The sequence below is a fragment of the Pocillopora damicornis genome, chromosome 12 (assembly GCF_964200805.1).
Source record: "Pocillopora damicornis chromosome 12, jaPocDami1.2, whole genome shotgun sequence".
Taxonomy (NCBI): domain Eukaryota; kingdom Metazoa; phylum Cnidaria; class Anthozoa; order Scleractinia; family Pocilloporidae; genus Pocillopora; species Pocillopora damicornis.
The window spans coordinates 8,082,480-8,097,127 of NC_142681.1; the positions used below are offsets into that span (position 1 = coordinate 8,082,480).

The 14,648-nt window shown below is 39.4% G+C and overlaps 1 protein-coding gene across 1 annotated transcript; it reads right to left on the reverse strand.

The window, feature by feature from the left end:
- Positions 1-4,034: 4,034 nt before the first annotated feature.
- LOC113686825 (transcription factor Sox-18A) lies at positions 4,035-7,415 on the reverse strand. Its single transcript, XM_027204502.2, has one exon. It carries the CDS (start codon positions 5,739-5,741, stop codon positions 4,440-4,442), a length of 1,302 nt encoding a protein of 433 aa, XP_027060303.2. The 5' UTR covers positions 5,742-7,415; the 3' UTR covers positions 4,035-4,439.
- Between the last annotated feature and the right edge of the window lie 7,233 nt (positions 7,416-14,648).

Here is a 14,648-nt window from a genome sequence, read left to right on the forward strand (position 1 = left end):
CGGTAATTTGCTCAAAGAATTTTGCTGTTTGATACATGCAGCATCAATTATTCATGACGCGATTGGTTGTATAATTTGCATTCGTGTTTGACGTAGAGTATTGTCGTAAATCTGTTTCCCAGTGCAGGCTATCACGGCAACCCTGGTTGTTAAAAAAAGAAAACTAGACCTTTAACTGTATTTAATGTTTAATATCTAGTGTGGCTTACTTTGCGTATGTTATTAAATCACATCTGTTATCCCTGGATTTTATTTTGTTATCATTTTTTTCAAAATGAATGCCCAGAATTTGTTCATCGTAATAGCTGTATGAAAAACAGGGAGTGAAATGGCCTGACTTGTATGACTTCACGCCCGAGGATTTACTCTTAGCATTATCTCTTTGTCACATTCACGACAAACACTTCAGAGCTTGGCTTTTTGGGAGGGAAAACCACAAAACCACAAGGCTGCTAAAAGGGTCAACACAGCCAACCCAAAGAAATCTTAAGGATATCCGGAATTTCTCGCCTGGATGTCTGAGTTACCTTCCTGGAGAAACTAAAACTTGATAATGTAAACCTTGCTAAAATACGTCAGACTATAGATTTAAATTTTTTTTGTATCAATTCGGGTCTTAAGTGGGGGAAATTCCCATTTCCAATACAATGTACGTGCCTATTGTCAGTTTTATTCATTGGTTTTTACAGTTTGTTTCAAGACCAACGAAGCTAGGAGCTTAATGCCAAAAGGGATCAAAAGGGAACAAGTTGCCTTGTCCATGTCCTTCAGTGCATAGTCAAGAAATGATTTCGCTCATTTTAGCTACCTCGTACTCCTGTTATGAAAAAGATGGTCAAATGAACATAACGATATTTTCTTACAAGGCGAAAGTTTATTTTAGTTCTGTGTTAAACTAGTCATACCCCCTTCTGAACGTTAACGTGAATTTTGCTTAGAAAAATTCAAAGTGTAATTGAAACGTCATTTTAAAGACCTTAAACGATGTCAATTCATTTATTTTAATGCATCAGTAGTCGAATATGATTTATGATAAAAAGATAAAAGTCTAAAATACTGTTAGTCAGTTTTTCCATATGAAAGAAGATTAAATAAAAGTCCATCAAGGCCAAGATTTGTTACTTAATATCCTCACTCCTATTTCATGAATGTTCCTTAAAAACACTTAGCCACTCAAATGGCATCAATATCAAATTTTAAATCTGCCCGAGTGGGTAAGATTTCCCGTTTATTAAGTACTGCAAAGTAAGGGTTTTACACGACGTTTACTGCCTTCTTAATTTCTCAGTGTTGGCACACGTAGATGTTATGGTTTGGCAGGCTATCTGGCTCCGGCCATGCGATCTCGCTGCGACCTTGACAGTGCATACTGAGCATTTTGACAGAACGGAATGCAAAAAAGGCATATTCCAGTATCTCTACCTGTTTTCAGGAAGTTCTACCTTAAAATCGCGGATTAAGTGTTTGTCAGAAGTGAAAATTGAAATCAGAGATTCCTTTCTCGAGACACTTGCACTTCATCTCCAAAATATGTTGTGTACAAAATTGTTAGCAACTATGAAGTAAATCCTGGAAATCCGCTTAAGACAATACGTGTAATAAAAATGTTATTTTGTCACAGAACTAGATTGCAATCAGTACGTTACACGAAAAGTTACGACAACGTTGGTCCAAATCTGCCTTTAACACGTTCTGATCACCTCATTGTGGTTTCTGCAAATTGGCGTCTCTTTCCTTGTCTAACGAAAATGGCACGAAAACGCGAAAAAAAGTAATGATAATAATAACACACACAATAATAACTCTAACGTAAAAGTCAGCTCAAATCAGTGTTCGTCATTAATACCCTGCACAGTGCTTGAGTAGCCTTAAATTACTGTCGGTTTGAGCGAGCTCTCAGTTTAAAATTTAATCGAGTTATAACCGTAGTGAAAATCTCTTTGGTGCTAAAAGGGTCTGAAGCGTCAGACGACAGGGAAGGGTTAAACTTGAAAGAAATACTGAGTAATTAGTGTCCCCACCGTGTGGGAAAAAGAGTAGCAGCGTGTTCACACATATCGCTCTCAGATATGATCACTTACTCAATTATGGCTTGATAAGGCTGATCTCCTAGCTCGCCAGTGCGTATTTTTGACACCTGTTTTTTTTACTTTATTTTGACGTTACTTGACTCTTAATTTTTGCCCATTAACAACGGATCCTCCATCTTCAGGGACCGGCATAAGACTATGATCAGAGGCCCGCTAATTAATCAGGCAGGTTTTGCCGGCCGGGTGTACATCTCGTGTTTATAAAATCAAAATCTCGCCCCAGCGCCTGGTCGCGTGTTGCTTTCCCCAGGCGGGCTATGCGCTTCGACTGAACATGTTACACTAAAATTTCTTGAAGTAAATTGTTTCTCTATCTCGAATAGAATTTAATTTAAGATATTAAGTTATCCTCGAATGATGTAATGCACAGCCTCCTTATTTTTTTATTTTATTTTTTTTTTCAAGTTATAATTAACTTTATTTACGTTTTTTTAAAACCATTAATGCCCAGTTAGGTAAACTTGGTTACATCATCTCAATCTGCGAGCACATGAAAGAAGAAACGTTTTCTTTATTTTCTTGCGTTCCGGATGATTCTAGACAAACATCCTTTACCGTTCTACATCTCTTCAAGTTCAAGATGGCGATCGTGTCAAGGATGAACTCGTGCGTGCTAAAATTAGTAACTGACAACGAAGAGCTGTCAAAATTTACTACTGTTTATACTGAAGGGATAAGCAGCTTCAGCCAAACTGAACTTACGAATGTACGTTTACAGTGTTGTTAAAAAAATCATTTTGTGTCCAGATTAGAACGTTTACTGCTAAATTTTTGCTTTGTCGTAAATTTAAGTGAAAAGAATTTTGTTTAGGCATGACACACTCTAGCAGGATTCGATCGCTTATCCGTTTTTCAAGGGATTGCTGATGTCAAACTTCTTGTTAAGCCCATAAACCAATCTAAAGATTTATCTTATAATCAACGTCGATGCGCTACAATTTCACCGCTGTGCGAATCTATCGTTTCAGGTTAATGAAGAGATTGTTATGAAACATCAAGCGAAAAAGATAACAGAAGGGTCTTCAAAGTCTATAATTAGCAACAGATAGTTTTCACAGATAACATTACGCAGATAAATCTTTGCCTTCATTATTGAAATTAACTTAAAGCGCGTGGACATTTCTAGCATCTTGCTGAGAGCTCCTTTTCGAAACGATGTGCACGTGGATAGTTATTTAGAATATATCTTTATTCCAGAACAATCGATCAAGCAGATGTGAGTCAATATTGGGGAAAGCAAAGGAAGCTTGATGCATAACACAAGGCGTGCTAATGAATAATTAGCACAAATCACAGTTCTTTTGTTCCAAGTGATGTTCGAACAAGCCTAGTTTCCGGTGTAGAAAGAGATTAGCACTAGGAGTCAAGGGTGCCATAAAATGTCTGAAAACAACTTTTCGCCATGAAAAACCTTTTCCGGACTCAAAGACCTGTCTTTGGGCATAAAGAACCTTTCATGGACTTAAGCGAAATCGTGACGTCAGACAGGTCTGATACGACTTTTTAACGAACTCGAACAACTGTGATTCGGACGACGCAATCACGAAGTAACTTAAGCTCCAATACTATCGCATCAAAAAAGGGAAATGATCGATTTAATCGAAAGTTGAAACATAGTTATCAAAATGAAGCGAACGCGACGCATATGTCCAAAGCTATTTGGTTAGGTCAAATTTAAAAAAACGCAAAAATTACGGTGGAAAAAAATCTCTGTGCAAGATTATGACAAGTGTTGACACATCTCTGTGTGTACTTTGACTGGCGTGGGCCAATCGTTTTCACCAGAGATAACAATCTGTGTGTAAGCTGATTTTATGAGCTGTCAAATCAAGAAAACTTAGAAAGGCTGAGACGGTGAATTTTTTCAAGCCGGCCTAAACAAGGATAACCACGACCGCACTAATGGCGGTAACATGGCACCGCGCGCACGAATCAAGACACTAATAAAGCTCATTAGCAAATCTTTATTTTAAAAGCAACCCGAAATTGTACATCCAAATATAAACTACGGTAGATTGCATGCATCGCGTATAAATTGAAGAAACTAGGAGACGTACTTTGTACCTCGATCGGCCCCTTGCGGGCTTTTTAGCCTTCAACTGTGTACATCACTTGTATTTGACCCCTTATGTAAACTGTACATTGAAAAATAATTCCTTGTCTACGCATTGCGCTTGAAAGTAAGACAAAACAATACCGAAATTATGAAATAAAGTGTTCGTTGGCATCGAACGTGACGGCTGAAAAACTGTCACCCTATCGATATTGGCAAAAAATCTCGGCACCAAGTCCTTGCGTAATGGAATTTTTACAGTCAAAAGTCTGCATAGCTTCCTCGATAGTGTTACCTCACCAGGCCACATCACACATAATATTTGCTGTTTCTGTGCCGTCTAGGTACTGATCGAATTCCTCCCTGTTGAAGTCTCCTTCGGGTAACAGCTCCCTGATATGTTGAGCGAAGTAGAAGATCTGATTTGCACTGGTGTCATTGGGTTGAAGTTGAGTGTTCGCGCTACCAGCCATCATCGGCACAGAATTCGGTACCTGTAGGCCTCCGTTTGTGAGATAGATCGGGCTCACAGGCGCTGAATTTGAAGTGGATACACCGACATATGGCGGTGGGGAGGTGGGATGCGATTTTATCTGCACACTAGTGGGCGCACTTTGAAGGTCTTGCCAGCAAGTTGGGAAGTTAAACTCACTACCAAATTCGTCAGATCCGGGACTCGTCTCTGGTGTGGGAAGGCTTATCTCGGACAAATTTGGCAAGGTGGAATGGCCGCCGAGATGTGTCAGCCTTAAATCTCCGTTTGCAAACTGAATTGGTGCAGATGACTGACCAAAGTTCATTAAATTTTCCTCTGCATGGTTGACCGCGAGTTGTCCGCACTCGGCACCTGAAGTAGAGTGCGAGACATGGGCTGTTGTTTCTTTCGGATTGCGTATTACTGCACAGTTCGGGGGTGTAGAAGATGTCATTTTCTTACAAACTCTTTTGGGGTGTTTTCTTCGCCTGGGCCGATATTTGTAGTCAGGGTGATCCTTAATATGCTGTTGCCGCAAACGCTCGGCCTCTTCTACATAAGGTCGTTTCTGCGACCCGTTCAGCGATCTCCAAGCTTGTCCCAGAATTTTACTGAGCTCGGCATTGTGCAGCTCTGGGTTTGCATCCGCCAGTCGTCTTCTCTCCACTTGTGCCCAAACCATGAAAGCGTTCATAGGACGCTTGATTCTGTCGGAGTCGTTCTCCATAGCTGGGTCTTTCTTCGCGACAGCTCCTTGGTCCATCGACCCCAGCAATTTTGCATAATTCTGGCTATGCCGCGGCAGTTGAGGGTGACATACACCGATCGGATTGTCAAACCCCAAGGGGTTTAAAATTTGTGGTAGTGGTGCTGGGATTCTCTTATTTCGTACCGTTCTTCGATCGGAGAGCAGCATTCTGTCGTCGCCATGCATTTCTTCGCGTTCTGTGCTGTTATACGGTCGTGGCGAGGTTAGCGCGGAAGAATTTTCTTCTGACTTCAAAAAAATTCGCCTGCCAAGCTCCCTGCTGCTATGATGTCTCTGATATGCAAGAACACGTGTGATAGATGTGACAAGCGAGTTGAAAATAAGCTTTTTTATCACGTGGTTGAGAGGAGACATGTTTATGTAATACGTCGAGGGAGCCAATCAGAGAGCCGTAAATTTGACAGTGCAATAGATCCTGGTGCCAAGATGACTACGTCTTGAAAGGATTTGTGCCCGTATATTTCATGGGTATTTTACCGAAATATCGGGTTACGCTAAAGTAACCTGAGGGTCAAGATATCCGGGAGCTATCAGGAAATATGACGTTTTGGCTCCAGCCCACAAATTCCTTGCCAGAAATTCCGCCAAAACGCCGTAAGTGTCGTGTAAAGAGTAATCAGAAAAGTATGTCCCAGAGTGCGGAACCGAAGGGATAAAGTTATTTCCTTCCGACAACGCCAAACTGTCTGTTTGAATCAACTCTCAATGCATTTTATCCTGTAACAGACTGTCATGTAATTAGAATATGATGTAAATATATCTTTGGGTGCGCCATGCTAGGTGTTACGGACTTTATTCAAACTTTTCGGAGTACTTCCACGTTTCTATTGCACCTCTCGATGGATATTTCGTGAATCAGAAGGACTTGAGTAAACATGTGCAGCCCTAAAACAAAACTTAGTTCATCCTTAGCTTGGACGTGACCATAATATTGACTTTGAGATTAACACTCCGTGGATTTTGGCAACACAGGAGGGGCCAAGGCCGTCAGGAAAATGATTAGCGAAGCATATTGCTGTGGCACGAGGCTTTTACCGGTTCATTCGTTGAAAAAAAAAAATTTTTCTTGTTTTATTTCCTCACGCAAAGGCTATCAAAACTGGCCAGACGTCTATTTTGTGGGCCATGATGACATTTCCCAACCAGAGCAGCCTTACCCAGTCAAGTACATGTTAAGAAGTCACATATGCTAACGAAATAATATGTATTTATCAGTCTCTTCTTTTATTTTAAAAAATAGTTAAAGCTCGATACTAATTCCATGAAATTTCCACGGAGAAAAAGCGTAGTTTTGGTGATACGTTAATGCGAAATTGAACTTTGATTTCCTCAGCCACTGTCCAGTGCGTGCCATGATCAAATGCATCACACGTAACCTCTTTCACTTTCATACTCGCCAATGGGGCTAGTGGAATATAGAGCGGCCTTGTTGTCGCGAGAATTTAAACCTCGTGAGACTACTTAGGAAGAAAATCAGTCTGTAATCGCAGGATGACACATTCGGTAATACAATGTAATTTTGCCTTAAGTTTTTACTTCTTTAAAAAAAATCATGACCTTTCACGCGGATTACTGGAAGATGCACTGCATTGTTAAGGGGAGGAGAGGGAACATTTCATATGTGAGGCTTTTTTCATCAACACAGCTTTTTATCCATATATCTTTGGCGCGAGCAACTTATGCTGAATGACATTCCCGTTTCACATGCGTACAACGAAAAACTACAGTATTATGAAAGAAAAAAGATAATTGGGAAGGCAAAAATCTGATTATAGTTTAGGTCCTTCAATCTTACAACTTTCCGCCTCAAAATGTAACGCCAAAATTCGTCGAAATACCCGTACGGTGATTGATTTTCACTTTCTTTCTTAAAGTTTGAATTTAACAAGTTCTGCCTCAAAGTGCGAGCCGTCTCCTTCCAAAGGTTTTAGTTGACTTCTCCGCTGGTTCTTTAAAGACTGTGCGCGTGCTCCTATTCCCTAAACTAGAGAGCAATTAGAAAAAATAAACTGTGAAATTTTTTAAAACAAAAATAATTCAGCAATGAGTTTTTCTAAGCAATGACAAACGTCGTCGTCCAAAACCATGCCGACATTGTAATCTTTCCTAATGTACACTGGCTAGTCGCGCGATCAAGATTTTTGGGTCCTATCGGATGCGTGTTTTGGTTCATCACTGTGAACCAAAATTTTTCGCTTTGTTAAAATTTTCATCGTCAAAATAAAATTCATTTGGACTGCCTAATCGGATATGAAACCGTTACACAGCGCTAAAATATCAAAAGATCAGCCGCCATAACCGATAAGATACAGTAAAAGCAGCTTTTTATCGGTATTCTTTGTCACTCTGTCTGCCGAGACGACCTCGTTCAAACTTCAAGAGCCCAAAATTCACCTCTGTTATTGACAGAAAGTTAATCTGGTTTGAACTTGGGGCTCAAATACTTTAAGATTTTTTACTCTAAGGACGTGCTATCTGATTTTTTTTGTAACAGTGTCGCCAGTCTGCCCAAATGTAAGATTAGGAGCGGAAAGAAACGGAGAAGTGCAATCTTTTTTTTATTTTTTTGAAGTCTGTGGTTTAAAAAGTATATTCTATGACATGACTTCATGATCTAGATGAAGGGTGTTGACAAAAAAATATATACACCTGAATTAACTCCGTATGTTGTGGCGCCGCGCTAGAGTACCAGTGACGAGCAATTCCGGTGATTTGTTCGAGAAATTCTACTCCAAAAGACATATTTCCTGATTTGACTCACAAACTTACAAAGCGGTTCTTGGGAGTTTCTCGCAAACAGACTTAATGGCGCCTAGAAGAACAACTGACATCCAAATCCGTTTCGTAGCTTTGGACTAATATTTACCCTTAATGCGTTACCTTGATTGGCGACCAGTTCCGGTTACAAGAAAAGTACTCAATAAGGAGCAAACAAACTGACAACTGAGGCGGGCCAATCGAATGGAATATGATGTGAGCTTTATTTTGAAGTTATCTTCTTTGAAACATCTATTGAGATGATAATGGCTTTTTGTTTGTAACTGCTGTGTTGCTCAGTGACAGCTGTGCTGAACTAGCTTTTGTTAACAAAAAGGGTTTCGCAAGGCTGTTGATAAATACTGTTTGTTATCAAGATAAAAGATTAATACTTCTAAGTCCACGATTCAATTAAATTTCCTGGTCAATGAATTCCTTCAAACTGATACCTAGAAATTACAAATGTCTCAGCGGCCCTCAATTGTGGTTCATGCGATATCAATACGAAGTGAAGGTTTTTCTTCGTGAGATCCGAAGTCCGACATATTTATTCCAGTTTATTTAAGCAGTAGACAATTTCTGTGCTTGATTTGTTTGAGGGGTTTTTCTTTGTTCTATAGATGTTATCTACTTCATCAACATCTGTTGGGGCCTTCAAGGTGATAGAAACTAGAGACACGCGAGAGTCAAATAATTTTGCTCCAAGAATTTGTTTACTTCTCCCGGCTGTCCTCTGCGCTTCCGAAAAGTCTCCTGCGTCTTGCCGCTAAAGCGCATTTCCGTTTTCCAAGTATCGCATACAAGACCTTGTGTCGCTCAGAAAGCTACACCGATTTCATTTGAGCAGGGTGAGATAGATTACTCCCTTATAAAGGGGTACAAGCAACGTCTCTGACTCTTTTGCTTAGTCCTCTTTGTCTAAAATTGAATATCATGGATTGAACCATTTGGCCCCGAGTATTGGGGTAAAGTTTCGTTCACTTCCCGGAATCCTGTACTGGACTTGGAGGTGTTTCTGGCGAGAAGAAGCTTTTATGAAGTCAATCAGGTCCTGAATAGGGTGAGTCAGTTCCTCATTTTGTCTGAGAAGGGATAGGGAGTACAAAATGTATGCCCCACACCTCTCCTGAGTACACTCTGTCCCTTCCCTTCCCCTCCCCCACTTCCGGTCTCTTGAGCCACAGACGTGAAGGCCATGTCTCAAATAGGCTGAACACTCAGTTGTCATCGGTTCTTGCCCAAATCTACCCGAGAATTCGGTAGCAGAAGCATAAGATGGTCGCAGAAACGAAATGGTTCGTATCGTAACCCAAATACGCAATTAATCTGCCAATGGAAACACGTAATGGCTCTTCGTTTTAGCGATAGAAAAATTTAATTCTGAGATTATTTCCAAATCATCGTTTGCTTCTAAAGGAAAACAACAACTTGGTTATAATAAAGGAGGCATGTAAAGGATTAGAAAGGCTTTCTACGCATTAAGAAAGTAGACCTCATTAGGACGCCTTGGCGTATCTCCTGTATGAAGCACGTTGAATGCACAACACACTTCATATATAGGCAAAGGCCAGAGTCCTTTTCCTCCTTAAACGACGAGTGGTTAGCTACTCTAATGATAAAGAAAGATCTGTCAGGAACCATGCATGACGTTCTTCAATAGCAGTTCAGAATCCATTCGCACGGAACGGTCCATTTCAAGTGGTATTGTGAAGTATATACAGCGCGTGTGCTTTCTGACTCAGGATTTTCAGTTCAAGGAATTCTGGCATATTTACCATATTGGCTTGCGCGCTCTTTAGTAAACACTTGCATGATGTACACTGGATCAGTTTCAATAACACTGGAGACCGGCCCGTACTTGTGCGCCTTTTTTTTTCCACCTTACCCCATTTTTTCGTGATCTGTAAATTGAAGGTGTTCGTCATACTGGCACGCTCGACAAAGTCGATTAAAGTGTTTAGCTCCTAGACTCTAGGAGAAATCGGTTTAACAGGGCGTAAGCCGGCATAACAACACAAACGAACTGAGTATTCATGGCAATTTGATCTTTTATTGTAAAGCTTTGAGTGCTTCCTTAAGATCCAACCGATTAAACAAGGTAGAATGCAACACATAAATAATTCTTATATAATGTGGCATAGAACATGAGAATTTCTGAGAGTGTGAAAGAAAGGGTGAGTCAGACTAATGCTCTTACATAATCAATAAGGAGACGATGGATGGATTTAAGTATCACATTGAAGTTTAGCTTCTTATTAAGGTTTTTACCAGAGTCTCGAGAGATTGAAATCGAAGTATCCGCACGTGTACCTCAACTTCCATTGGTTTGGGTATTTTTGATCACTTACTTAGTTTTCATCAAGGATATGGTCTAATCAAAAGTATCATCCATTTTAAGGGTCATTTACTTTCATCTGTTTCCATGCGAACATTGCAACTATCTGAGTCACCTTTATTACGTAACAGCAGATCTGTTTCATGTAGAAATCGTAGAAAGTGTTCTAAGTCTTCAAAGCAGCAATACACGAAAGCCTCTCAGGGGGGCTACATTAGACTCTTGAAACAACTTTTAGGGTAGCAAGAGGCTGAACTTTTGATTTAGTTTGGGAAAAGAGAGAACCTTGAATTGATCTCGGAAAAGCGCTTAATCCGAATGTTTTTATTGTCATACCCATATCTGTGGTCACATTTACGATATCTTCCTTTCAGTTAGTTTGAACTCGTGAAGTAAAATCTTACATCTTACATGATTGTGGTGGATCAAGGGAGTATGGGCATAACGTTTTGAACAAGGGTACTTTGCAAAATTGAGTTCTTTTTCAAGGAGTCAGCGAGAAACTTCCGATAATACCACGTATTGAAAGAGAAAACAGTAATCCGTCTGCACCCAACTTGCTGGAGGGCTCTCTCAATTATATGAATGGTATTTTTCGCATGCATAAAGCAATTAGTGTGTGCACGGCGGAGCAATTAGCGATCTCCAAAAACAGGCCAGGAGATAAAAATCTCGTGCCAGCTAAAATAAACGTTACACCGGAATATAGATGAAAAAGGATATCCGGAGCGTGATCCATTTAACTGTTGGAAGTAGAGATCACACCTTTCAGTTACCTTTGAAATAACTTCGACTAATAATAGTAAAAGTCGTAATGAGTCATAACAATGCGAAATGATGACAAGTGACCTGAAGCTTATTTGTTCGACTGCCCGCTGTTCAACCCTATGATTTGTGGACAAATTTTCTTCTTTCTTGTCTCTCCTTGTACTTTCAGTGTGTAACGGAACAATCCTTTGTTGAAATGCTGGGCTAAAACTGAAACAAACTTGAAGAAAAAAAAATTCTATAATGCTCTTAGTCGACCAGTATCAGGTCATTAAATTAATGAAACAAATTTCCGTACAAAGGAAATCATGATAAAGGAAACTCGTTAGATAACAAAGTTAAAATTGTGACAAACACACTCGACCTTATTAATATGTCTTTGGAAAAACCTGTTTGTTCCATATATCTTCCCGTTAGGGACAAAACAGCTTTAACAAGGATATAGTCACTTATAGCTGGCTTTTCTTTTGCGATAGGAGCTTTTTTACTAAAGGGTGGAATGACACAACCTTATGTTTTGTGATTATGTTCCTTGTAAAAAAAATCATTAAAATGTTGATTATTGTTATATTGGCTAAGCTCAAGTTAAGTTATATTAGATACAATTAGCTGAAAAAGTAAATTTTATCTATTTTTTGCGAATATAAACGCACTGATTGATCGACTTTGCTACTGTTAATCCAGAGTGAAACATGTTCTGATTGGAGGTAACCCGATAGTGATAACCTTATGAATGATTTTTTTATTTGGCTCAAGCCAGAAGGAGACAAAACAAGCTTTGTTTTCGTAAGATAAATGTCTCAAGACTGGGAAATACGTGACTACTTAACTTTGTTTATGAAACTAGCTCTCTGTAGGAGGAAACGAATCATTCACAGAGGAAAACAACCCTAACAGTTAGACATCATTTACTGATATCATTCATAGCGGTCACTTTATTTCCGATTTAATCTTTAGATTTAAATAAGTTTCAGATAACAAGATATTCTTCTATTTTTCAATGTCTAGTTCTAAAGCAGTTATTTGTGAGAGTTGAAGAAAGCCTCTCTTTGCATCAGGTAGTTGCAGCTGAGTGCTTTATTGGTAAATATAGTCTTGATTCGCGAGCAGGGTCCTTAGTTACAGGCTTCATCAAATCTCTCGTAATCGAACGTGCTTTTTCGGTTTTAAAGAAAAATATTAATTAGGGGATTATTAGTTGATCCAATGCCAAATTCTCTAAACTTGTATCACAAGAACTATATGACAGACATTAAGGAGAATATGCTAATGAGATCTTGAGAGTCAAAGGGTTAATGTACAGTCTAGAGGAAACGAAATAGATGCATTTTGATAATAATATTGCTTGCCCATTGCAAGGAGCAAAATTTTGGCGAAATAAAGCCCCCAGCGTTAGCGGCTGTAGGCATTTCAGGAGATATTGGAATACTGATAACAAGCATATTACATAAATAAAGGTTAGTTTTTAATAATTTAAGCATTATACTATAACCCATGACGTGAACCATAACCTTTGATGAGACAATTAAGTGAAGTGCGAGTACACTACAATCATGAATAGAGGGGCTGAGTTTCTAAAGAAATTGTGGTGCTGCATCGGCGGGAGGTTTTTAAAAGATAATTGGATTTTATCAACTGAGTTGATGATAAAAATTGGCCACCGTAAGGAGTTTCATAAGCTAGTGAGCGAGTGTTAGCTCTTCGTCAGAACGAATGGCAAAGGGCTAACGCTCGAAGCGTCAGCTTGAAAAACTGTTTAGGTAACGGTGTCACCTGAACCAAATTACCTTACACTGCAAAAGCTTGAGTTTTACGTCGGCCAAGGAGTGTCCATATTTATAGGCATACAACCAAAAGGAGGCATGATCGCTTTAATATTCATTTTTAGGTATCTTTACGCTAAAAATCTCTGTTGTAAACGATTAAGATATTGAGCAATGTTTAGTACTGATTTCATAATGTTTTTCCGCATTTCTGGATTCGGGCGACATTGTCGAGGAATAGTATTTTACAGCTGAAAATGAAGAGCGACTGGAAATGCGGAGAAAAAAGTCTTTCATAAACGGTACAGTTGCAGTGAATGATATCAACCGATTTCTGTTGTGAACTGTTTTAAATAAGGCTACACTGTAGAGGAATGGTTTGTACTCAGAAGAGGGTGATGGAAAAGCTTTGTACGCGTTAGAAAACCCCGCATGCTAAGTATGCGGGTAAGGCAATTAGTTTAAGTGATAAGAAGATGAGTTGTGTGTATGCTTTTGGTTTAATCGCTTGACATGCGGATTGCGGTGCTTGTGCCTAACTTAAGAACTTATAGGATTTATTTTGGCGAAAACTTTCGTTATTGCTGAGTTTGAGTCAGCTATGTTTATAGAGGGCGAGTAGTATCGACAAATCTTTCGCTAAACGCAGTTCTCCTTAGGAAATGTTTGAGCGCAGGCTTTACGAAGCAAGGAGCAAAGTGTTTGCACAGAGAAACATTGTGCAAGTGATAACATATTGTAGTGGCCACAAATTCTATTAGAGTTTCAAGGGATTAAGCGTGAAGAATAATTAACACTGCCTCTTTATCCGTTGTCTGTGGCTTTTTGACACCGTAATATTGTGAACATTGGCGTTTGAAACATGCATGCTTCGAACAACTTTGTCTCGTACTAAGATGACCCGTAAAGCACTAGACGATTGGCAAGCATTTTTAATTTGTGCTTTGAGAGGTCTCAACAGATAGACACGTAGAATTACGATGTTTGGAGAGCGGTGCATCCGGAGGAGGGAGCGAATAGGCTGCTTCGTTCAACTCTTGCGAAGACTGACTCGCCCGGGTAAAAAACCCTTTTATATCATGGAATGTGATGTTGCGAAAATGAAGAATTGGTTTAATAAGTTTAAGCTGGAGCGAGTTATTTCTAGAGGCACGCACAACGCGTAACGACCCATCCGGCTTCAAGTAAAATTGAAATTTTTAATTTCTTAATCAAATATTTTTTTCTAAAACAAAGTGTTTCTACCGTTAGACTGTCGGGCAAGAACAATAACAAAAACCTCTGTACTGTTACTGAAACCTATTATACGGACGTGAGGGTTCCAGCAATATTGAACATTGCCGAATGACCTGATTTAGTGCTGAAAGGACGGTAGTGAGATTATTTTTGTTCTAAACATGATATCAGTATGACATAGAACTGTGATAACACTGAATACCTGAAGGTGTAAAGCCAATCGTGCCTTCATGAACGTACCTGCTTCAGCTGCATGTTTTGTCCCTTCGAAAGGCAAACAACCTTGTAGGAAACAAATTTGACCTATCCATTACCTTAAACGTTTTTGTCAACATTGACAAATCATGACCATGAACTTTGCTTTCTCATCATCTAATTCTATTTCCTTTGTAAGGAAATTTT

Coding starts and splice junctions, on each gene's coding strand:
- LOC113686825 (XM_027204502.2), bottom strand. CDS start 5,741: ATGTCTCCTCTCAACCACGTGATAAAAAAGCTTATTTTCAACTCGCTT.